This window comes from Pyrus communis, chromosome 13, assembly GCF_963583255.1.
Source record: "Pyrus communis chromosome 13, drPyrComm1.1, whole genome shotgun sequence".
Classification (NCBI taxonomy): domain Eukaryota; kingdom Viridiplantae; phylum Streptophyta; class Magnoliopsida; order Rosales; family Rosaceae; genus Pyrus; species Pyrus communis.
Window position 1 is genome coordinate 4,653,308 of NC_084815.1, and position 25,891 is coordinate 4,679,198.

Sequence of the window (25,891 nt, forward strand, 5' to 3'; positions counted from 1 at the left end):
ATTTATGTCCCAAAATTAAGAAATTGTTCTATTTATGAGTATTTCCCTATGTTCTTTTGGTGGTCTTTGGTAGGCTTTTTGATCTTGTTGCCCGTCCCCACGATCATACCTAAGATTACTGAGCTACAAGCTTATAATCTCTCATTTTCGGAATCGAATAAATTGTATAAATCAAATGAAAATCGAACTACAAATCAAATGAAAATCGAATCACCATGATACAAGTCATTTTCATTCACTTAGTGGCTTGCTTTGTAGTAAAGCTTCTCTTTTACTTTCCAAGCCAATGAAACACGACTAAAATCCTATCACCTTCTTCAAATCTCATCAAAATTACCAACATTTTTGGACCCAAAAAAGGTTCCTTTAACCGAGTTTTAACATGAGCAAAATGTCAAGCACAATTAAGTAAAAACTTATGCCTACAAAGCTACACTAGCAGTAAGCGCCACCAAATGCTCACAAAAACTATGATATCATAATCTTGTTAATTCCTCTAGGTAGCATCGCACATCAACAAATCAAAACCGCTCTCCCACTAGTACAAGATTCTGACTGCAACAAAAAGAATTTCAAAGAGCACTCACACTCCAGACTTCCGCAATTCAGCAGCCCCGTGTGCAAAGTGACATCTTTCTCCAAAGGTGCAAGTCCCTTTGGTAAAATTATCACACAGTTTCGTCTTATAGTTACTTCCTGGAGGGGCTGGGGCTCCTGGGCCTCCTCCTCCCGGAGCCTTACCAGGGCCAGAGATTGAAACAGTCGCAATTAGCTCACTCACCATGGCACTAGCTTGCTGAATCTGTTCAAAGGTCCCCTCCAGTTCAATGTTCCTGAGATTGGGATTTGACTCATGGTCCCGGATTGAAAGCTTGGCTCCTGTCTGGCGACAAATCTGCTTCGAATGTACACCTCCCTTCCCAATAATGGCTCCTGCAAGTGATGCATCCACACTGATTTTTGCAGTAGATGAGGCACCAAAGCTAGATGCTGGGCGTGCCGGGTGTGGCTCCATCCAATTACCCATACGGCCTGGACCAGGTCCCATGGCATGAGGATCATCGTGGGACTGAGCAAGAGGCTTGCCAAGTTCCCACTCACCATGAGCAAAATGACATTTGTCACCAAATTTGCAGCCTTCAGCAGAATTATATTTATTGCATATGCGCGATTTAACTCCAGATGAATTGGACCCATTGGAATGGGATGGTGGGCCAGGAATGTTCCTAGGTGGCGGAGGGGCAGGCGCAAGATTCATCATCTGAGCCACGGCATTGTAACCTCCAGGAACATAGTGCAGGAAGTGGCAACTCTCGCCAAAAGGACAGCCAGCAGTGCTGCAATGAGAATCATGGAGTTCTCTAATCAGATGATTGTAAACAATTCAATTACTATTCTCTACAAACACACATGAATGCTCAGGCCAACAGTGGTCACTCAAATTGAAGATAAGAAATAAGATTTCACGGTATAAAAGTTCTTCCTAGAATTGTCAAGGACTGACACAGTATCACTGTACAGGTAAATATGAATTCACACAAAGTTTTAGATGACTGAAAATAGTGGACCACAAAAATCTCAAATACACCCTCCATTTGCACAAAAAATCACAACTCCAGAAACCTGATACCAACTACATGGAGTCGAGTTGAGAATAAAATTCAATCTAGATTCATACAAGACAACTTCAGGAACATATATATACATATTGATTCTAAGGTGAATTATTTGTTGAAACTCGCGAATTGCAGGCACACATAAGATGATTTTGATTTACAAAATCTGGTTCCTAGATTCTTGAGTATTATCTGATTAATAAAATTTACGGCTACGATTACAAATAGTTTCAGAATAATAGCAAGGCAATATAAACTACTTGCAAGAATCATATAATTCAAACTCAGTACCTATAACTGAGGAAAAAAAAAAAAGACAGTTACTAAAAGACCCAAGACTCTGCAAGACCGTAAATAGCCCTGATCAAACGTCCCACCATTCCCATTGTAAAGGCACAAAGATCAAGATAAAAGAAAGAAAAGCCTCTCCGTAGAAAGTATGATTTGGAGCTAATATCGAAAGAAATTTTTTTTCCTCGGACAAGTGCCTCATATCATTGTGACTGAAATATGTTATTTATGAGCTAAGTTTTCTATGAGATAGGAAGAGAATACATTGTCATATCTAACCAATGTTGCCGTCAAGAGCTTAAACAAAAGGTATGGGAAATTAACTCTCAATTTAGCAGAAAAGGGTTGGTACAAGTTATGATATTTGATTTGTATGGTACAACAACTTAGAAAATTTACTAAAATCCAGAAAATGTATCATTAGTTTATATCTTACCAAATGTTTGGGAAAAACTGGGAACATTAATTGAGCTACAAGATACAATACAAATCATTTACATGCAATGCTCAATCTCACTATATTTTCATAAGTGCGGAATGTGGTCTAAGTGAATGGTTATCCATGTAGTTCATAAATAAATCAGTTTTCTGTTACATGGAATTTGTCAACTTCATTAGACCAAAGCGAAGTATGTACCTGTATAACAACTATGAACTCCCATTTCATTAGTGCAATTATAAGATTTCATTTTGTAAAAGCTTATAACTACCTCAAAACGGATAAGATAAATTTCATGATATTTACTTAGATGAGAAAGATTTGAACCTGAAAAATTTGGTGCATGGCTTCGATTTGCTTCCTACACCGGTTGAAAAGGACTCCAATTCTGTTACAAAACATTAATTACTTTATCTCAGTTACATTTTCTCCTGATCTTTAATCCAATTGTTGTAGAGCATCTCAAACTCATTTGAACCAAAGCGATACAAATATTAGCAAAATTAGTTTTACCTGTATAATCCTAGTCCAAATAATCCAAGTACAACATGATGTTTATGTAACTACATTAACCATCAAATTCTAGACGATTATTATTTTGTATTAAGCACGTTTAACTTACGTAAACGACCTTGTGCACATCCAAAGCAACTTCATTTGAAGGACACAAACTTGGGAGATTGTATAAGAACACAAACTAACAAAAACATGAAAATTCAGAAATTACAAAAATTTAAGCAAAAACCAGAAACAATTTCACAATATCACATCAGCAGAACATACCACACACTCTAAATCTGAATACATACTGATAAACCCAAGTTGCAAAAAGAAATAACACTCTAGTAAATCAGGAATCTTTATACAGCAAAGGGAATTTCAAGTTCAGAAACTTTCTCAGCAACCAAACAGAAAAAAAAAAAAAGTAGAAAAACTACAGCCAAAAAAAAACAGAAAAAAGTAGCAAAAAAACAGTAGATTCACCAAATTCAAAAGAAACAGAGTGAGAGAAAGCAAATAGCGAACCTTGCTTGTTCTTCTTGAAGCCGCCATTAGAGTGAAGACCGCCACCTTCATGCCGCCCTCTTTTACGAGTATCCATTATTCCAGAACCCAGATCGAGATCCAAAACGAATCCAAACCACTACAAAACGACAACGGAAAACGATGAAAGAATCCCTAATTTGGTGGTACAGAGATCCCTAGGGAAAGGATTAGTGATGAAGGGGGACACAGAGAGGCAAACCCTAGCCCAAACCCTAACCCTAGAAGAAGGGTTCTGGAAGAGGAAGAGCAGCAGCTGCTGGAAGGATAAAAGAAAGCGGCTTCGAAAACGAGAGTGGGAAAGTCCAGAGCTTTCGGATATTATTTATTATATTATCAACTATTTATTTTTTATTTAAAAAAGTCAGGAAATTACACTAATAAATACTGTTATTTGATAATCTAAATTACCATAAAATAATTCTAATTGTCGTTAAAAGAAGGTGATATGACTAAATTAATTCAACAAAATTAAGTAAAATGGCCAAACTAAAAGTTTTGGGCGATATACTAAATTAAACAAAAAATAATTTTACTGTTTTTTTAAGTCTTATAACTCGGTAACTCTATTTTTTCATTCACGTTTTTCTTCCAAATAGAATAAAATTTTAGTGATGAAATAGTTATCTAGATCAACCTCTAAAGAAATGATAATCTCTTCAGCGACGAAAATAGTTTGAAGGTTGTCAAGAAAAAGCATTTGTGACTATTTTACATTTCTCCTATTATAAATTTTTATTTTCGAAATGCTTGTAATTAATTAATAAATTATATCCACTTAGTACTACGATTTAATGATATTCTTGTTCATTTGAAAGTAAGATGTCTTATGTTCGATTCTCGACAAATGCGAATTTGAACCATATTATTGCTAGCCCATTGTGAGGATAAGTCCACCTCCTTTCCTTTAGTATAGATAATATCGTTTGTTAAAAAAAAACATAATAAATCACATGTACTAATTGGTATGGTTGGTTTTTTTTTTTTTTTTTTGTGTGTGTGTGTGTGGAAATAATTGAAGATTTTTAAAATTAGGGATTCAAGGCGGTTAAATTTTGGGGGGTTGGGCTCCGCTTGTCTGTGCTGGGTTGCTGACGTAGGCTCCAATCTAATTTCTTACCTGTTTTTTGTTTTTATTATATAAAAATATAATTTTTATTAAGGTATTCACAAAATAATATTTGGTTGACTATTTTTTCTAAATCGTGAATTTTCTAATATTCTCCATTCATTTATGTTACTGACTATTTTACTTTGGTTTTTCCATGGATTATTTTTATTCTCTCACATTTTATTTTTTTCTCATGTGTACTTTGTTTATTTATGTTTTTAATTATTCAATTAAAATGTAAAAAATAGTGTGAGAATTGCTTAAGTAAAATAGTAAAAGTTAATGTAGTAACAGAAGTTACTTGGGCTTAGGAAGCATGATTGGGCTGCAAATATTACAGTTAAAGGCCCAAAGTATCCGTAGCCACACGGCCTAATAGTAGAAAAAGCCCACCTTCTAAATTGCCATCAGCATGAAAGGCCCAATGCATCCATCCATGAGTTATTTGTTCATAGGCAAGTCTTCACTGTCTAAAACTACATTAATGAAACCTTATTTTTCAACCAAAAGATGATAAAAAATACATTTTTATTTTTTATCACAGCGAAAAAATTAAGAAAAGTAATGTAACTTCACAAAACAAAATTTTGTTTTTTTTTTTTTTTGTTTTAAACCTCACCTACATGTAAGTTTATCATCTCTAATTTAAGGAAAAGAAAAAAAAACCCTCTCTCCCTCTCTCCTCAATTCTCTCTTTCTCTCTCTCTTCCTCTCTCCTTCAATTTTAACAACCAAAGTAAAATAATTCACATACTTTGTGTGTGTATATCTATGAAACATTGCTAATAATTTAACTCTATCTGTAATTGTCCTTTAAAAAAATATAACAAGAATAAAGCTGTAAAATTAAATAATTAAATAATAACCAATCATACCGCATAGAAATTATATGAGAAAATCAATTGGCGCCCTTCATCACCCCTGACGTTGCAATCGATATGAAAAAAGTATGTGCCAAAAGACTAATATCTAAAACTACATTAATAAAATCCTTTTTGTTAATCAAAAGAGTGTAAACGGACAATTTTGTCTTCTTTCATAAAACAAAATCATGAGTAATAAAGTAAATTCACACAAACTAAAATTTACCTTTTTTTTAAAGCCTAACCCAAGGATGATCCTAACATCCTCTAATTTTTGAAAAATAAAATATAAAAAAAAAAAACTTCTCTATAATCATATTCCTTTTTTCTCCCTTTCTCCTTCCCATTTTAAAATAAAAACAAAAATTATTTTCGCATACAACGTGTGGGGCATATGCTAGTAAATAAATAAGGGAAGTGTCACCAATTTTGAATTTTCACATGCTTTTCTTAATTTTCGGTTGATCAAATCGAAATTTACAAAGATAAATAGCAAAAAATTAACAAAGGTGTGTGGGAGGTAAATAATCTCCATAAATAAATGTTCTTTTTTTAACTGTAAGTATTTTAGTCACTTAGTACTAGTATTTAGTGGTATTCGTCTTCACTTGTAAGTGAGAGATCTTAAGTTCAATTCTTACCAAAGGCAAATTTGAACCACATTATTGCTAACCGATAGTGAGGCTACGCCTGACCCCTCTCTCTTAGTATAGATAATAATAAGTCAAAAAAAAAAAACTATAAGTATTTTACTTTAGAGGAGATTAATGTTAAGCAACACAAACTTGATTAGCCATAAAAGTTAAGGTATCGAACCCTTCATTCATGTGAGTCAAGTTTTAAACATTCAACTTACAAGTATAGAGATATACTATTATACTACTTGTGGCGCACCATCAAGATGTTTTTATGAAGTAAAAGGCAAACTAAAATTGCCATTAGAAGTGCAAGAGGCTTTTAATGCAGGTGGTTAGATAATTTATGTGCGAGTCTTCCTTTCTTAGCATTGCTTATTCAAAATTTGAAAAACAAGAAAATGAGAAAAGGTTATTCTTTTACTAATAAAACCTTGTTAAATAGTGTTAACCATGTAAATTGGATTCTATATTTGTATGAATTTCAAATCGTGCAACTTGTCGTATTCGAATTTGTCACACATAAGATGCATAAAATTTCTCTAATACACAAGCCCAATCCAAAAGGCCCAATAAGAACGAGGGCAAAAATGTCATTTCACAAGGGCGCCAAATACAACACAGCTCAACGGTCTCTCCTCCCCCTCAATCGGCATTTACGAGAACAGTCACCAACTCCAACCATCCAACAAACCAAAAACCTCGATTTCATCGAAAATCCCCACACAAAAGAAGACAGACACTCACATTTCATATAAACACTCCAACGAAACCTTGTTCTTCTCTCCCCCAGCACACCACAGCGCAAGTCGCAGGTGAGTCTTCGGATCTTTCTATGAAATGGGTTCAATGTCGACGCATCTCCACCGATTCCTGATCGGTTCAGACGTAGGATTTGATCATGTTGTTAGTATTTTAGGAATGTTTTCAATCTGGGTTGATTTGATGTTTTGTGTGTGTTTAGATTGTGCTAGTGATTCAGTGAAGTGAAAAGAACTAATCTTTATGTGATGTTGTTATTATAATCTTAATTATTAACAACAACAACAAAGCCTTTATATGAATCCTAGAATGTTATTGCACTCAGTACTGTGTCACGTCTTCCGTTAGATTCAAGTACCTAAGTCTAATCTCAATTATTAACACCACTTAATCCAAAATATTTACCCAATAATTTGTGATAAAGTGGTTTTCCAGTGTGGAAAAATGATGTGCCAAATTAGTTGTTCATCCTGTTAAGATTTGATCACATAAATTATTGTTTTTAATTGCATCAGACGACACAGTTTACAGTTTCTTGATTTGTTTTTACTTTTATGAAGAAAAAAAAAAAGTTTAATTTACTGCCTGTGTTAGTAGTTAAAATCGGTATCGGAATGTCTCTAATGATTGCTGATAAGATGTGAGAGGTTTGAACTTAGTATTCTTCCTGATCTTGCAGAACTGTGATTCGGTTTCTTGTGATTTGTATCTAAAATGGCCACGACTGCAGCTCCCGGATCACACATGGCAGCGGTTAAGCGTTGCATATCGTCCTCTCAAAGAACTTATATGTCATGCACAGCAAAGTTCGGTACAAACAGCGAGGTGGGAGTTTGGCGAAGGCTTAAGAGTTCTTCGCACATCTCAGCAACACAGCCATTCTCCCAGAGCTTGAAATCAGGGCCTGCGAAATCCGTGAAGGTTGTCACAAGAGCAATGTCAGGAGTAGCTGAGAACACTCCACTACCAGGATTGCCTATTGATTTGAGAGGTCAAACATCTTTCTTCTAGAAATTGTGCTTAAGTACTCAATTTTGTAACGTGTATATGAGGTTCTGTGTTTTTCTTTGTTGTAACGAACTTGCATGTTAATGACGCACAATTAAAGTCGAGCAACAACAATAGTTATTACGGATCAGATATTTCTAATGAAGTTTTTCGTGAAGGTCTTTGTCATTATCGTCAATGATATATTATTTTAGTTTACTGGGTTGTCACTTGTCACTGATGAATGCAGTGTATGGTTTACAATTTATAATTCCATTCTAGCTCTAAATCAAGAGGATATCAAAAGGAATGTGACTTCGTCTAGGAAGACACTTTTGGAAGGCAAAGCAAGACCATGGGTTTGCTTTCATTGTTTAGATTATTTGGAAATGGAACTATCGATGTATTGGCTTTCTCAGATGGATTAGTTTCGTTGATAATTGTTCACACAAGAAGAACATTGAATCTGATGAATCTAACACTGAGACAACTATTTGCAGGAAAGAGAGCATTCATTGCTGGTGTGGCTGATGATCATGGATATGGATGGGCAATATCAAAAGCTCTTGCTGCTGCTGGGGCTGAAATTCTAGTTGGTACATGGGTGCCGGTATGTAAATAGATATAACTGAATTCTCTAGTGATATTGGAGCCTTAACTGTTGACGAAAATGTATAGTTTTTTAATGAAGTTTTCCTTGGCATAGGCACTGAACATTTTTGAGTCCAGTTTAAGGCGTGGAAAGTTTGACGAGACACGCAAGTAAGTGCAGATCTTTCGTTTCCTGCATTTCATGCAAATCTATTGATGTTTATCTATCTGTGTCTAATTCAGGCTTTCCTTTTGTTTCTTTATCCCCTTTCAGACTGCCAGATGGCTCTTTGATGGAAATTACCAAGGTTTACCCATTAGATGCAGTTTTTGACAGTCCCGAGGATGTTCCTGAAGATGTATGAATCTCCTGATTTTTAGTTTCTGGAATGTAAAATTTGAGCCAAATTATATTTGTAGTGATGCTCGTAGTGTGTTTTCTGCAGATAAAAACCAACAAACGCTACTTGGGGTCCTCAAATTGGACTGTTAAGGTACCATTTTTGTTCACCAGATTACAGTTCAATTGAAGTTATTAAATTATTATTTTACCGGTTAGCAGATAATGAATAATCTTTCGGCCTTTAAGTGACACACAGAGCCACAAAAGGAAGAGGAGGAGGAGGGGGGGGGGGGGGGGGGGGGGGGACCTATCAGGGCCTTGACTCCTCCCTTTCCCTCCAAAAACATAAAAGGTTTGGCCTATCTAGTATAATTTCCCATAACTTAGACCCGACAACAAAATAGTGAAAGGTATTCTCATAAGGAGACAGAAACCTCCATACCCCTAGTAATGTGCCATTTGTTGCTCATTAGATGCGATCTTCAAGATGAAAAATAGAATTTGTTAGAGGTATGATGGTTAAACTAAATGTTTCCAGATGAATTACATGCTTGAAATGTCTCAAGCTTATTTGCAAACATATAGGTTATAATTGAATATGGTCGAGCTCAAATTCTTCTTTATTATAGGTTTTGTTTCCAGATGTTGGGTTAAGAATTTGGCCCGGCTCGGCTATATTGTCTGATTCTGTAAATATGTTTCGTAGGAGGTTGTGGAATCTGTGAAGCAGGATTTTGGCAGCATTGATATCCTCGTCCACTCTCTTGCCAATGGGCCAGAGGTGAATATTTCTTCCTTTTTTTAGGTTTTGCTACATTGTTTAAGATCTTCGTGTTACTTAGGAAGTAAATGTATCATTCACAGGTTACCAAACCTCTTTTGGAGACGTCAAGATATGGATATCTTGCAGCTATCTCTGCATCGAGTTACTCATATGTTTCTTTACTCAAGCATTTTGCTCCAATAATGAACCCAGGCACTACTCTAACTTTAGTACTTTCTTTCTCCTCCTCCTCCTCCTCCTCCTCCTCCTCCTCTCCTCCGCTCTTCAATTTTCAAAAATCCCGTGATGTTCTAGCGAGTGTTTTTAGACAGCCTTGAATCTAAAGGTAAATGTTATCGTGGCAGGTGGTGCTTCACTCTCTCTAACATACATTGCTTCAGAAAGGATCATTCCCGGGTACGTGTCTTCTTGCATTGATACTATTCGTCAATAGTTATTCTCAGAGTAAACTTTTTTTTTAAGCTATTTTACTTGCAGATATGGTGGAGGGATGAGTTCAGCTAAGGCTGCTTTAGAGAGTGACACACGTGTGAGTCTTTTATCTGCTGCTGTATTATCTTTTAGATTGACCATTGTCTAGATTTTTCCTAATTTTTTGTAATCAAACTTATATATCCCATTTCTACGCTTGAATTCAGGTGCTGGCCTTTGAAGCTGGAAGAAAGCACAACATTAGAGTTAACACAATATCTGCAGGTACTACAATTATTTTCTGTTGACAGAATCTATCTTCCACTCTTGACCACCTTGACGTCAAACGGTGTTTATGTTCTGAAACCAAAATATCGATGTTTCATGCATGCTTTTAATGATAAGCTAATTAGCTACATTCAACATAAGGTGTTGATAAGCGATAGTGGCACATTTTTGTTATCGGGGCTTCAAGCTTATCTAGACCTCACATTTTTGTTAAACCCTTGCTGCATGCTTCTGTGTCCTCACATTTTCTTCTCTTGCTAATGCAGGACCATTAAGAAGTCGTGCGGCAAAGGCAATTGGATTCATTGATATGATGATTGATTACTCGTCGGAAAATGCACCCTTGCAGAAAGAACTATCCGCTGGTGAGTGATTAAGTACACAACCAAATACAAGCATGAAAATCATATTTTCCATTCTTCATTATACACGATTTTACCTTGCAAACTTAATTGAACTTCAAACTTTCATGGACGCAGAGGAGGTGGGGAACGCTGCTGCCTTCCTGGCATCACCGTTGGCATCAGCTATCACCGGAACTGTTCTATATGTGGACAATGGTCTGAATGCGATGGGAGTCGGAGTTGACAGCCCAGTTTTTGAAAACCTTGATATTCCAAAAGCCGCAAAGTAACTCTCTGTGCTAGTGCTAGAGGTCAAAAATAACATGGGTGTTTTCCATCAAGAATTGAGGGTAGTAGGGTCTTTTTAGTTGGAATCCATTTTTGCTGTCGACATTGTTATGCATGCTGAATCCAAAATGACATTTGTTATTGGTGTAATTGTTATTCACAACCAAAATGAAAGGTGCGATGATTTTACGCTTCCCTTTTTGAATGGCATCAGCGTTTTCTTGACTGCAATTGCGCACGGGTGAGTCTTCCGCAATCGATTGATTAGTATCAGGCTCAGACATGCCTTCCCCAACTGGCTGCTCCTGCATAACCAACCCTCTGTTCCTCGAGAACTTCCTAATTGATGTTGTGGATGGTGCTGTTTGAGAATCTTCGCATAGCAAATCGCCTTGACGATTGCTTGATTTGTTTACTTTATAGGTCCTGCGCGGCATCAGCTGCTCGCCGTCCCCAACAATCTCTTTCATGAACTGAGAATTTCACAAATGCATCATTTATTAGAGGAAAATCCGTCATCAAATCAGCTATAGTCCTTGAAATCAAATCGGAAGACCAAGTGTCTGTAAGTAGCCTCCCCGGAAGCAATTTTTTTCGGCAGAAGGAGCATTCCTTGGCGCTGAAATAACAAAGACAAAACCATGTAATAACCAAGTAAGAAACCCTATAACCATTCAAAGAATTCGAAACAGAAGGAATGTATGAAACAGAAAAAAATGGGTAGCGGTTATTACCTAGTGCAGCATCGGGCAGGTTTCGGGAAAACAATTGAGACTGCCCTTCCAAGAGACTGAGCTGCTTCCACTTCTACTTCGTTTCTCCAACTGTTTGAGAATACAGTTAACAAAACCTCTAGTTGTGATTCCTTCCTTGTTATGTGCCTTGACATATGTCATCAAGTGTCATCTAGTGGGTTGTGATGTCCAAAAGCACGCCACGATGACCTCTGCCAAGGCACATAGTTTATGATTTTTCGTTTTGTGTTTTTCTATACATTTCTTTCTACGTCTCTCCCATCTTCCTACTCTTCTATCTCTTATTTATCTATTGTTTTTCTTTATATTTCCGCTCTATCATTAACGGGACCTAATTGGGTTGAGATGAGAATACATGATTTCAATTTCTCGGTCCTTTCCCAATCCAAATCCAGTCACTTGTGAATTTTTCCTTCTTGTTTTGCAATTAGTTTTTGCTAAAGAGTGCTATTTTTCCATTAAATTATTTTGATTTAATTGATTGAAGACATAAATTTTGAAATTTAATCTTAATCTAACCACAATCGATAGAAAAGTGAACATCACCTTCTTTGTCGAAGATGAGAAAAATGCTCGCCATTTGGAGCACTCTAGCAATGAGCATTCAGCAACCAAATCCGCGCCTAAACATTATTACCACCAACTCAACTCAATTATTTTCAAAATATTTAAAATTTCAAAATTTAAATTTCACTACTTCCAAAAAAATTTAAAAATTTAAACTTCGTGCCACGTGTCACCAAACTGATCCCCTCCTCGACCAAAATGCACTATATCCGAATCTTCTTTGTGAGGATTTTCAAATCGTGTCCGTTCATCGTACATCATGTGACCAAAAATCATTTTAAATACTTGTATTTAAAATTAAACATAAACAGTACCTGATGAAAACTGAATGTTTAATGTACGATAACCAAACACAATTCAAAGATTCTCGTTCATATACCCCTACCATTTGTAAACACCATCTCAGACAACAAAAAACAGAAACCCCCATTTTCGTAAATTACCCCAACTCGAGGGCTAAATCCTGACGGACCCGCCCAGATGACAACTCCCACATGAATCTCCAAATCAAGCCAAAAACTCAATTCACTGCCAAATTCAGTGTGACAACCCAACATCAAATCGGTTATAAATTTTACCCCCTTTTCCTCCAAAATTCCGAATTAGGGTTTTCTGCAACAACAAAACAATGAAAGCGTCGGTCAAATTCCGTGAGGACCAGAAGCCATTGATGCGGGCCAAGGTCCCACTCAGCATCCTGGGCCTCCCCTTCCAGTCCGGCATCGTCGCGGGCGAGTCCAAGGAGCTCACTCTCAACCTCGGCACCTTCTTCGAATCCGGGCCGTCCGTCAAGATCGCGTATCGTCCCAACGACGCGTGGAACCCTTTCTCCCTCGTCGTTAAGACCGGGACGGGATCCTTCGGATCGCCGATTTCTAGCTCCATGCTGATGAGCGCCGAGTTCAATCTCCTCGGCCGCGGGAGAAACCCTAGCTTCATGCTCCATTTCAAGCCACAGTTCGGCGACTTCTCGATCAAGAAGTCGCAGTCATCGGTCTTCGAGAAGATCGTCGGTTCTCAAAACGACGCCGCTGTGGTGGAGACGCCAGTGGTGGAGGCGGAGTTTTCGGGAAAGAAAATCACGGTTTTGCCATCGGAGAATCCGGCGGATGGAGTTCTCACGGGTGTGTTCTCCGGGATGGAGGTGGCGGCGAGGACGTCGATGCCGGTGAGGAACCGGGCCGTGGTGAGTTTGAGGTGGGGGGTTCGGGTTCCCGCGGAGGTGAAGAGATCTGGGGCGAATCCGACGGCGGGGATTGCTTTTCAGAAAATCCCATTCTTGGTGATGAACAAGATTGGGATCGAACACGTGGACGGCTGGGAATCGAATGGCAAAGCCACAAAGGCAGCGGCGGAGGATAAGGGGGTTACATTTCCGGGAAATGGTGAGGTGGCGGAGGCTTGTTTTAGGGTGAAGCATCAGCTGGAGGCTTTGCGGACGGAGAACGGGTTACTGAGGAAAGCCGTGGAGGATCTGCGCCACGAAATCGCCGACACCGCGAAGTCGATTGCTGAGACAAATGGGGGAAGTAGAAATTCGAGCGGGAAAGTGGATTGGCGGTCGAACGGGAATAAGAAGTCGCCGGAGGGCGATGTGGCGGAGGAACTGAAGAAGGCAATCGGTCACTGATGGGTGGCTCCGCCGTGCCGGCGCCTGAATTTGTGGAAAATTCGAAATCGTGCTAGTCTGGTAGTGAGCTATGGACCGAATAGAATCAATGGATTGTTTATTGATTTTGGTAATTTTGATTTTTGATCGATATTGTTAGATATTTTGTTTTTGTAAATTGCTTAATAATAAGGTCGGGGGTACGGATACCGATGAATTTTTCGATTAAAACAGTGATATTTTGGTTAATCATGCAATCGTGCTTCTAGTTTTAACATATCTGTCATGTCACAAATTCTATATAATTATCTTAACTGTCGTACAAAAGTTGTGTAAGTGCTAAAAACGTACAGTTCCATTTTCCATGTGTTTTGAGCTCATTCAACTTATGCGGGTATACTCAATATGACAACTTGGGCTTCATAATTCTAGCTGTACGGTAAGTAATGAATTATCTTTTTTCTTTTTCTTTTTTAACAAATGATGTAGCGTTCATGAGTTAAATTAGTTGTTAGGAAAGAGAAGGATCGCTGATGATCGAAACCAGGGTGCATAGATTTGATTGCTTCCTCTTCAATATACTGTATTCCAGGTTCACATACTTTATATTTCTCTTAGTGTAGATTGATGTAAATTATCACTTGTAATAAAAAGAACATAGTCGTATGAACAAAGCCTCCTTACCAAGCACAAAAGGGACGGAAAATGTCATAATACAATTATGCAAGACGTTATTTTCACATTTAAAAGAAAAAACTAAATATATTACTTGCATCCCTATTGATGGAAAAGACATATTTCACCTCTTGTGCATAACATGTTTTTACAGTATAAATTCTAAAATCGGAATCATTCAATTTTTAATCTTTATTTGAAGATCGTTGAAATGTAACTAAATAGATGATTCATCATGAATTATAATGTGGATTTGTTTCATACTTTTGAAAGCATAAAGGATTCTGAATCCAATAATTTTTTGTAGAGATGATTTTTAAATAAGATTTAAGAAATTAAACAAATCTAATCATATAATTTGGATTAAGAACCTAAAACTCCGAACCATTACTTTTTTAACATTCCAAACAAGTATCCAACCTATTGAAAATGTCATATCCGTTAAGCTCTAGTTAAATTTTTGTTAAATTAGGGCTTACTTTGTCTCCAAAATCAATAGACGGTCATGAAAGTATGGCCTCCACCAACTAATAGTCACAAGCTATCACCCTCAAACCCAATACACAATCACCAACTTCACCCTACAACTCAAGATCACTCCAAACCAAAGCAAAACAAATATGTTGTAGCGGCTGGGAGTGGTCAAGAAGGGTATCCACTTCACATCATCACCCACACGGATCACATAGAGCTTCAACATGTTATCAAACAAATAAATCTAGTGGCAGGTGCACTTGCTGACTCAGGACTTACAACAGGTCTAAAGTATTGGAAATAGACCAGATTCAATCTTGTAGGTTTCTCCTTTAATATCAAGATTATGAAGGTGATACATCAATATCAGCCTAAGTTCTTTCTCCCCTTCTTTCTGAGTCTTCCTCCCTTATTCCCTTATCATATTTAACTCACCTAGGACTTAATATTTGCAACCACCAAGTAGGCCAGTCACAGCTTTCAAGACTAGTATAAAAGTTGGGATGGAGTTTTGATGGCCACAGGTGAAGCTTGGAGGTGGCGAGGACTTAATATTTCCCGATCTTCATTTTTGTTTTTCATTTTTTATATTCTTTGTAAATTTGTTATTTGTTATTTATTTTTTCATTTTCATGTCATTTTTGAAGTTATTTTTATTATTATTTGAGTCCAAGTAAGCTAGAAATGCCCTGTTGTATGACCCTAGAAGACTCGGGTGTTTCCGAGACTTCTCCCTTAATTAAATTTCTTTTATCCTCAAAAAGTTGAAGTGATACTAAAATATTGAGTTTTTTAGGTACTTAATCCTATAATTGATAAAGTAGTACTATCTACATACTCATTTTTACTTCTTGCACAATCCTTTCAAATTTTACCGTTAAATCGAATGAATTGAAAAAAATCGATACTCAAAATTAATAACACTAAGTAAAAAGTAAAAGTATGTGTAAATAGCATTATTCTAATTTTATATGGTAATGATACTTGCAAAAAGCGTAATTTGTGCAAATTTTAAACTTGATAATTTTTTTGAGAATTGTTATTGGCATCACAAATCTCAATTTCAATTTGCACTCTAAACATTCTTTAATAAAAAAAATATACATTTATAAGAAGTGTAGAATATAAATTTTAAAGTACCAAAAACAATTTTCATATTTATTTCTTCAAAATTCGAAAAGGTAAATTTACTTAAATACTACAAAATTAGGAAATAAAATAATAAATTTGGCCGACAAAAGCAAAGCCAGTACGGTAGGAAGCGTATGACATGCTCGAGATAAGTGCCTATATCAGAACGCAACCAAATAAACAAACAAACAAAAAACCCTAAAAAGGGAATTAAATCAAACATATTTCTCAATGGAATTGCAGAGGCCAAACCAGAAGAACCCAAACTTATTAGAGACGATGGACTGACTCACTGAATGATTTTCCTTATGGATAAGCCCGCTAATTTTTCCCAGAAACAAACACCAACATGGGGGACCTGGGAGGAGCTCCTCCTCGCCTGCGCCGTCCACCGCTTCGGCACCCAGAGCTGGGACTCCGTCGCCACCGAACTCCGCAAGCGCAGTTCCAACCTCCACCTCCTCACCCCGCACGCCTGCAAGCGCAAGTTCCACGACCTCCGCCGCCGCTTCAACGACGCCGTCTCCGCCGCCAGCGACGATGATAAATCCCCCATCCTTTGGCTCGACCAGTTGCGGCAGCGGCGGCTCGACGAACTCCGGCTTGAACTCCAACGCTACGACCGCTCCATCGTGTAAAAATCTCAACCCGTAACGACGGCGTTTGATTATTTTTTTTTAATTATCCATCGGAGTTAATAGTTTTTTTTTTTTTTTTTTTTGGTGATTAAAATTAATCGTGTAGGTCTCTGCAATCGAAGGTGGAGAGGTTAAAAGAAGTGCGCGAACAGAGTCTGAGGGAGACAGAAAAACCGGTTGAAAAATCGGATCTTGAGAAGACCCAAGAGGCAGAGATCAAACCGGCTGACGTCTTGCCGGAGAAGAAAGATATCTCCGTGCGCGACGGACGGTCGTTTGACGAATCGAAAACGACAGATCCGAAACCCGAGGAACCCGGAACCGGAGATGCCGATACGGGTAATGGTTCGGAGCCGGATGAACCGGGTGAAGCAGCCGGTGAGGAGATCGGGACGGCCGATAAGTCGAGTAATCCGGCGGTGGAGGATTCGTGCAACGGAAGTTCCGATTCGGTGGCGAAGGAACCGGCGGTTATGGAGTCGAAGAAGGGTAACTCGCGGGAGTTGAGGGAATCGGTGGCCGAGTCAAAGGGAGGGGAGGAAGGGACGAAGGAGAGTCGTCAGAGTAGCAGTGACGTGCAGAGCTCGGCGAGTTTGTCGAGAAAAGCAGGTGAGGAACCTGAACCGGTCGGACCGGAGGAGCATGGTGAGCCGGACCAGGAGGACCAGTCTCCCGCCATGAAGGGGGTCCCAGTTGAATCTCAGCCGTTGGTTGATTTCCTCGAGATCCTTCGCTCTCTTAAGTTTGCCTCCTTTTTCGAGCGCCGGCTCCATTCCCAGGTTTGCTTATTTTTCCTTTAAAAAGGAAATTAATTTTTTTTTAAATCTATAAAAACCTAACGACGACGTATTTATGTCAGACGTCCCTATCCAATAAGGTGGCGACACGTCACCGCTGTTTTAAAGGCTGCGACGTTGTCTTGTTTTTTTTACTCCATATTTTGTGTTGTTATATTCTGCCTGATGGTGCAGATTAAGAGGACTAAAAGGGACCCACCTCGTGCCGTGCTGTGTCCAGTTCACCTTTCTATTTATTTAGATCATCTCTAACTTATGGGATAAAATTTAAAATATAAACTTTTAAAACCTTTGGTAAAAATAAATCCTGAGAAAAAAAATATATCTCTGGACTAAATTCATTCAAAGATTTAAGTCAGACTTAAATTATTTTGGACTCACCAAATTGTTATATTTTAATTTTTTACTTATAATCCAATGGTTATGATCAAATAAGATTAAATCTAATGATAAAAAAAGATTTTACGACTCAAAATTAAATTTAACGTTCAAAATAATTTAAAAAAATAATTTAAATCAAATTTAATTTAAAACTTTATAAACATCTATATATTTGTATGATTTTTAAATACTTATTAGAATTTGAATATTTTTAGATTAAAATGTTCATAAAAATAAATTAGGATGTTCTACATAAATTTTATTTTCAAAAAAGTTACCGAAAAAAAAGAAGAAAGCTAAAATCATTATTTAAATAATTTCGGACTAAAATTTTAAGCAATAAAGGTTGGAGGAGAAAAGTAGTTTTTGGATTATGGCTAAAAATTTTTTAGCTTAAATTTTTAAGTTTTATCTCCAAAGATTGGAGATGGTGTTAGAGGAGTGTTTTTCACACTCTTATTAATTTGTGGTTATTGATCTTATTTACTATATTCGATGGATAGCACTACCTTTGTTCAAATTCCAGATTATGTCTACTGCATGCCTGGGTTGCGGTCTCTTTTTAAGCTCTCTATATATCGGGTTCAAATCCTTTCATGTTTATTTGGTGTAGTTTAGATATGTTATAATAGCAAAAAATGTCTTATTTTTTGGAGTTTTATCGAAACACTTTCGGTATTGTTCATTTTTAACGAAGAACCACATTTTTATCTTTTCCTGGTACTATTCATCACACATTTATTTGTCATTTTTCATTAAAACTAAAGTTTTTTTGAACTTTTTGTTAGTTTTTTTTTTTTTTTTGTAAGGTCAGGTCTTTCCCTTAGATTTCAACTTTTGACTGTTTTTTTGGGTCTATCTTTAGACTCTTATTTTGCACAAAAAAGATGGTAGCTAGAATAGTTGGTAGGGGACCCATAGGACAAAATTATAGTGCAATATAGGTGTACCACACCATGTCATGGTGTGCACACTTTTCATTTTCCTTAATATGTGGATGATTAGAACTTCGAACATTTTTCAACAAAGTAAAGATAAATACAACTATATTTAGGCTAGACATAAGCCTAGTTTAGTATTGAAGTGATTCTGAAAAAAGCTAGTATAAAAAAAAACTAGGAGCTGTTTTTGTGTTTGGTAAACGTTCAGCTTCAGCTTTTTTTCACAGTTTTGGGTGAAAAAAAGTAAAAAACAAGAAGCTGCAAAACCCAGCTTTGAAAAACTGGTTTTTTTTCACATCTGTTTTACATAAAAGTTTACCAAACATTATAATACTACTTTTTTTTTTTCAAAAGCACTTTTACAAAAAAAGTTTACCAAACACTCTGTTGCTTTATTTCACAGCTGCTTATTCTCACAGCATAGCAAAAACAGTTTTTTTTCAAAGCACAGCAATACCAAACCAGCCCATAGTCAGGATGCCCATAATGGATGTGCACTTGAATTCAAATTCTACTCCGTGCAGTTAAAAAACCATCTCTTGTAAAGAGGATTATTGAAAAATGGTGAAGTGGATTTGTCTGAACCGATGAGATAAGTTACAAGATGATATTTTAAACTAGTCTAATCGACGGGGAGGAGATTCAAACTAGATGTGTCTCTTGAGATATAGTTGCTTTGTTGGGTTAAAATTTGTTTTGCCAAAATTGTAAACATTCTTTATGTTTTTGTGGGCAAAATTGTGGCGCTTTCAACTGGAAAGCTGCAGAACAATTGCAGTGACGTCGTCCATTTAGTAATCTTAAATGATTTGACATTATTGGAAATTAAGAGCTAACAATATCGCTTATGGTTCGCAAATGTTGCAGGATTATACAAAAATGATTCGGCAGCATGTAGATTTTGAAATGGTGCAAACCAGACTTGAAGGAGGTTGGTACTCACGGTGCAGCAGAAGCTTATTTTTTCGAGATATGTTGCTTATTTGCAACAATGCCATAGTCTTCTTTGGGAAAAAGTCTCCAGAATACAAGGCTGCGTGTGAGCTTCGGTCACTTGTGTCAAAGGAAATGGCTTGTCTGCCTCCTAAGCAAGAACCGCCACCTAAAGAAGAAACTCCGACACAACCAGCTCCCCCTGTGAATCCTGAACCTGAAACGTCGGATTCATTGCTTGCAAAATCAAAACTATCACTTCCACACAATGCTTGTCGCAAACGCAGCTCCATAACTGCAAGAGCGTCCACATCTTCTTCGGGACCAGAAAGAAGAAAAGAGCAGGCCTCTACATTCCGTGATGTCAAACCAGCTATAAATTGGAAACAAAAAGAGGAGTCCTCGGATGAAATTGAGAAACTCCATGTCACCAAGAGAAGAAGAAAGGAAAGACGTAGGAGCAGTACAAGAAACAACATGACCAAAAATGTCAGGACCCGTAGTAATACTAACAACGAAAGAAACTCAGATGTCAATGAGAATTCGGAGTCCAAAGCTGAGATGGAAAAGAAGAGCAGAGTGTTATCTAGCAATGAGAATTCAGAATCCAAAGCTGAGACAGAAAAGAAGAGCAACAATAATGCAGGTGGGAAAAAGCAAAGTGCCGCAAATTTCTTGAGTAGAATCAAGAGCTCCTCATCCAAAACCGTATCATTGCTAGAGGCATCAAAGACCCCTGAGAATAACAGCAAAGGAGGCAGAGCAGAGCAGAGGAAAAATGGAAATGGCAAAGGAAACACGCAGAAAGATCAAGGTTCGCGCAGAGGTTCTGGTGGTAGACAGGCAGCAAAAGAGCAGGACAGCCCATCGAAAAGGAATGTGGGACGGCCCTCAAAGAGGGCGGCAGCAACAACGGCTGGTCCAGCTAAACGAGCTAGAGGCCGATGAAGCTGAAGTGCACGGCAGTCGACAGGCAAAGAAGGGGATGGTTGGTTCTTGGTAATGTGCCTTGTTATAATAATATTACAAACAGTTTTTTGTTCTTCTGATGATAGAGTTACATGTAACGATACTTATAATTGCATTGTAGGGTTCTAATGATAAGTTATGGATTATATAGATTGAACTCGATATTTTCTCAATGGAATTTGTTGATAATTGTATACTTAAATTATGAAAATTGTTAGCGGCACTCATGAGGAAGAATTTGCGAACGAAGAAGGGCAGGAACTTTTTGAAGTGGTACAAGAATGAGGGTAATGACTTGCGTTGCTCCTTTGCGCTTGTGGTAGGAGAAGATTTTGGAGAAGGTATTGTACTTTCTAAACGTTAACACTTTTGATGGTAAATGAATTAAATTGAAGTTCGACTCACGTAAGGGGTGAAGTTGTACAAAAAGGGTCTAAATGTGACGTTTTGTGTGGAAAGAAATTTCAATGATGTAAGTAGGGGTGGGTTCAAAAAACCAGAAGCTAAACCGAACCAAAGTTGAAAAAAATTGAATCGAAACTGCCAAACCGAAAAAAAACACCCGTATATAAATTCCTAACAAATATGTTTGTGTCAGAGTTTGAACCCCTCACCTCTAGGTTGGGGATAGTTGCTCCTTTGCGCTTGTGGTAGGAGAAGATTTTGGAGAAGGTATTGTACTTTCTAAATGTTAACACTTTTGATGGTAAATGAATTAAATCGAAGTTCGACTCACGTAAGGGGTGAAGTTGTACAAAAAGGGTCTAAATGTGACGTTTTGTGTGGAAAGAAATTTCAATGATGTAAGTAGGGGTGGGTTCAAAAAACCAGAAGCTAAACCGAACCAAAGTTGAAAAAAATTGAATCGAAACTGCCAAACCGAAAAAAAACACCCGTATATGAATTCCTAACAAATATGTTTGTGTCAGAGTTTGAACCCCTCACCTCTAGGTTGGGGATAGTTGCTCTAAGCCAACTTGACTGTAGGGTTTGTGTTGACATCATTATACCAGTAAGTCATTTATAGGTTTCTAATATTTAATGCTTTATAAAATTTCTTAAAGTTTGCAAACCCTAGCCATCACTCACTCCCATTTCAGTTTTCACCTTTTCTCAAACACACTCTCTCTCCCCTTCCGCTGCTTCCTCTCTGCCTTTGTGATAGGATCCATTCCGTAGGAATGGAGAGGAAGAGGAAAATGCAAGGAAAGTAAGAAATAAAATAACAATTCGTTTCATTCATGCCTTTCCCAAATGGTGAAAGGAGGCTTCTATACAACCCTAGAGGAGGGGTGCCCCGATTGGAACACATCTCCACCCTCACTACCGTTGGATGAAACCAACTACTACTAGGATAAGACAAAATACCATAAAGATATAAACCCAATAACTAGGATCCTAACACTTTGCTTCCTCGGTCTCTCTCTCTCTCCTTCCTCTATTCCTCCAAATCTCTCTCTCTCTCTCTCTCTCTCTCTCTCTCTCTCTCTCTCTCTCTCTCTCCAGTCTTCTCCTGTGGAGATGCTTTGTGGATTTCAACGATAGCAAAGAGGAGAGCCAAATGATGTGATAAATAATAGCATTCAAATTAAACCTTTTTTTTTGACAATTGTAGTATAGATATAAGTAGGGATCGTTCTAGGCCGGGGATTAGGAGGGCTTGCTAATCTAATGAAAATCGACTCAAAGATGTAAAAATATGCTTTAAAACACTTAAACAACTCAAAACACTCTTAACTAAACTTGTATGACTCAAAACAAACTTCAAAGACTCAAAACTACTCAAAACAATAAAAAAGACTCAATTTAGACTCTAGGACTCAATTTGGACGAAAATACAATTAGCTTTGACTCAAAAGACTCAAAAAGACACTTTTGGACAGATTTGGAACAAGTAAGTAAAGGGGATTTGATTTTGGACTAATTTAAAACAAAAACAAGTAAATTAAAACTTTAAAACAGATTTTGACGAAATTAAGAAAAACCAATGGATGATGGGATAGCTAAGGGATACTTCTCCACACATGATACATTCAAACATAAATTGATTTCCAGTTGCTTTTCCGATAAACCATGAACCTCAACACCCCAGATTAACTGTGACATCACTAATTAACCCTCAGATTTCCCTTAAGTTAGTGGATTGGATGACATCATATGACAATCCAAAGCATTCTTCAAAAGTCTCCTACATGACATCATAATAGAGATACAATCAAAGATCATTACGTTCAATGGAAATCATAAGTATTGACAAAGCACTTGTAACTATGACATTATGATACTCATGCTAGGAATTTACTTAACATGATTGTGAAAACAACCTTAACTACTTGTGAATATAAGTTTGTGATGATTATGTGAAACTCCCTTATATTCTAGCACCAAATTCAAGCATGCAAATTAAGTAGGCCTCCCTAATCGACATACAAGAATAAGTTATCCATCAAACGGTTAAGTAAATTGCATTCACAATTTATGAAATCACAACTGGAATTTATCAACTCATAATATAAACGTAATCATGGTTTCAAAGCATCCCTAGGCTAAAACGAGTTTAGCCTCTCATGCTCATAACAAAACACAGGACAATAGAATTAAACATTGAAAACAAAAGATAGATTACACCTAAAAACGTTCCAATACTCCAACTCGAATGCACAAACGTCCAAGGCTTCGTCTTCCTTCTCCTCTTCCTTGCTAAGTCACGGCACAAGAGTCTAGGGTGGTTTTGTGGATGATTTTCTGGGTTTTGAATGGATTTAGGAAGGTAGGGTGGTGCGGCAAGGGTTATGGGTGGTGTATGGAGGCTTGGATGAAGGTTTGGAAGTAGGGGAATGGTGGAAAGTTGGATGGAAGGCTGCGGCAAAGATGAGTTTTCTGAGTGAATGAAGGCAGGTTGTATGGAAGGGTGATTAGGTTTAATAAGGGTGTGGCATAGGGGTTTTTACAAGGAAGAAAGAATCCTAAGGCTTTATTACTTAGTTTAGGAAATGAATTTACTCCAAATGCTTAAAGAAAAGGAAACACAAAGTCAGAAATTGAAGGAAAAGGGAAGGTAACCTGCGGCATTCAATTGTGAGAAGGGGAATGTCATTTATTTCTGAAATTAGGCAAGGATTTTGGAATAGAAAAGGATATGTGAGTTATGGCTGAGTTTGATATGAAAAAGGAATGTGTTTGAATGCTTTAGAGTAGGAAAGAAGGCCCTCCCTTGCATGGCAAGGAAGGGAAACACCAAAGGATGCACGACATGGAATTTATGTTGCAAGGAAACTTTGTTTTGTGTCCTAGAATAGTTAGAAGTCCTTGATATTGCTGAAACATGGAGTCTTTAAGGATTAGGAAAGGCTGAACCAAAATAGGAAACCTTGGCATAACTTTCCTACTTCAAGTAGGAAACCTTCTTTGACTAGGATTCCTCATTTGATTAGGAATCCTCTTGTGATTAGGAATCCTAACTCTTTTAGGTCTTCAATTTCGTCCATTCCTTTTGCTCCAAGCATAAGCTATCCATTCCAAGCCCAATTTTGCTCCAAAAGGCTCCAAAATGCACCTTTTTGCTTCCTTAGCCATATGAACCTAAAAACACACGAAAATGGCTTAAACTACTAAAACAACTATGAATTAACAGCATAAATGCATGAAAACAAGCTAAGTAAGTTGCCTAAATATACTCCTATCACCAAACCACAATGGCAGTGGGGTAGTCCAGGGGTACAATATGGGACTGATGGGCAGTTGATGATGGATGAGGTTAGTCTTAGTTGGCAGCGCTTACATCTTCAGTTTTACACCTGCAAGAGAAGAAGAGACGACATGGTGGCTCTGAACCGAAGCCTTCAATCTTTGATCTCCATTTGGTGGGTTTTATTTATTTTTTTAGTTTATGGGTTTTTAATTTTATGGTTACCCATTTGAAATTTATGTAATTTAAGGTGGAAAAGTTTGTATTTTTCTCTGAATATGTTTTGGAATTTTCTAGATCTATTGTGGACTTGACTTTGAATTTGAATGTGGGCATGCGATATTGGAGTCCGATTATGTCATTTAGACGAACCCATTTGCTTTGTTTTTGTTTTGATCTGCATCGATCAGTTAATTTGTTGAATTATTTCATGATTTTGCAAATTTTTAACTTTTAGAATGTTGAATCCTGGTGATGTACATTTCATTGAAGAATATATATTTCTGTATTTGCTTAAGTTTTGAAAATTTGAATTCGATTTGCTTGACCATAAGTAGTTGAATTACTTGAATATATTCAGGATTTTGAGGCTCTCAACTCTCTGATATATGAGAACTGGGATGTTGATAGGCATTAGGCAAGAGGTTCCTTCCATTTACATCATTTTTTGAAAAAAAAAAAAAAAAAAAAAAAAAAAAAACCGAAACTAAACTGAAAAAAACCAAACCAAAACAACCGAAAAAATTTTGAATTGAACCGAAATGAAATTTCAGTTTTAGCAAAAAATCGAATCGTTTCGAATCGAACCCAGCCCTAGATGTAAGTGTGATGGTAAAATTAGTTCAACAGATTCTCATGCGTTTGACAATAATATTATTTAATTAATATTTTCTTTTGTGTTAGCAAACCTAATCTAATTGGGCCCTATAAAAAACCCCAATCTAATTGGTACCCCTTCGTTAAAATTAGTTCCAAAAAAAATTAGCATGATAAATGCTTCCAAAACCAGTGTAGTGTGAATCGCCAAATAGACCACAAGTCCAGCAAGCATGTAATATAGCCAATTTTTGCCAAACAATATACCCAAAGAACCAAAAGACCTGGAAGAATTGGAGAAGATGGCAGGCCATTGGTGGAATACAGAAAAGCTGACACTATGATGCCGTATCAGAAAGTGCCTTGTTGCAGCCATAATCCATGAAAGTGTTGATATAGAATCAGTGAAAAATGCTAGTGGATTTGTGCCGCACGTCTCAATTGTCATATTGTGCTCCAACTGCTGAGATTCATTTAACAAAGTAAACATGAGAGAATTTAGAGGTCCAAAACCAAAGAATGCTGGACAAGAAACTGAGTGTGACTCGTTGGATGCAATTGCTAGTTCCATTGGAATCTTCAAAACTATGAAATTTGAGGCATCAAGAAAAGTGATTGATATCCCCGAAGTCGTATAGGAAATGTCGTCTTGGAAAAGTATTTGATATCCCCGAAGTCGTATACGCGATCCATCGTTGCTCCACACTAGCAAACCAATGC

At 37.3% G+C, this 25,891-nt stretch overlaps 4 protein-coding genes across 4 annotated transcripts; 3 read left to right on the forward strand and 1 right to left on the reverse strand.

Annotated features, from left to right (window-relative positions):
* Nucleotides 1–216: 216 nt before the first annotated feature.
* LOC137713059 (zinc finger CCCH domain-containing protein 52-like) lies at nucleotides 217–3,685 on the reverse strand. Its single transcript, XM_068452299.1, has 3 exons — nucleotides 3,373–3,685; nucleotides 2,674–2,734; nucleotides 217–1,337 (listed from the first exon to the last, which is right to left on the reverse strand). The coding sequence occupies exons 1-3, from the start codon at nucleotides 3,446–3,448 to the stop codon at nucleotides 584–586; spliced, it is 891 nt and encodes a 296-aa protein (XP_068308400.1). The 5' UTR covers nucleotides 3,449–3,685; the 3' UTR covers nucleotides 217–583.
* Nucleotides 3,686–6,666: 2,981 nt separating this feature from the next.
* On the forward strand, nucleotides 6,667–10,992 carry LOC137713533 (enoyl-[acyl-carrier-protein] reductase [NADH] 1, chloroplastic-like). Its single transcript, XM_068452844.1, has 13 exons — nucleotides 6,667–6,814; nucleotides 7,441–7,752; nucleotides 8,249–8,358; nucleotides 8,455–8,510; nucleotides 8,614–8,698; nucleotides 8,786–8,833; nucleotides 9,389–9,463; nucleotides 9,547–9,658; nucleotides 9,811–9,862; nucleotides 9,944–9,995; nucleotides 10,105–10,162; nucleotides 10,432–10,530; nucleotides 10,645–10,992. Exons 2-13 carry the CDS (start codon nucleotides 7,476–7,478, stop codon nucleotides 10,797–10,799), a joined length of 1,179 nt encoding a protein of 392 aa, XP_068308945.1. The 5' UTR covers nucleotides 6,667–6,814; nucleotides 7,441–7,475; the 3' UTR covers nucleotides 10,800–10,992.
* A 1,582-nt stretch (nucleotides 10,993–12,574) lies between these two features.
* LOC137713234 (uncharacterized) lies at nucleotides 12,575–13,977 on the forward strand. The gene has a single exon (XM_068452519.1). It carries the CDS (start codon nucleotides 12,748–12,750, stop codon nucleotides 13,747–13,749), a length of 1,002 nt encoding a protein of 333 aa, XP_068308620.1. The 5' UTR covers nucleotides 12,575–12,747; the 3' UTR covers nucleotides 13,750–13,977.
* Nucleotides 13,978–16,185: 2,208 nt separating this feature from the next.
* On the forward strand, nucleotides 16,186–20,869 carry LOC137713634 (uncharacterized). The gene is made up of 3 exons (XM_068452958.1): nucleotides 16,186–16,642; nucleotides 16,753–17,425; nucleotides 19,633–20,869. Exons 1-3 carry the CDS (start codon nucleotides 16,305–16,307, stop codon nucleotides 20,644–20,646), a joined length of 2,025 nt encoding a protein of 674 aa, XP_068309059.1. The 5' UTR covers nucleotides 16,186–16,304; the 3' UTR covers nucleotides 20,647–20,869.
* The last annotated feature ends 5,022 nt before the right edge of the window (nucleotides 20,870–25,891 follow it).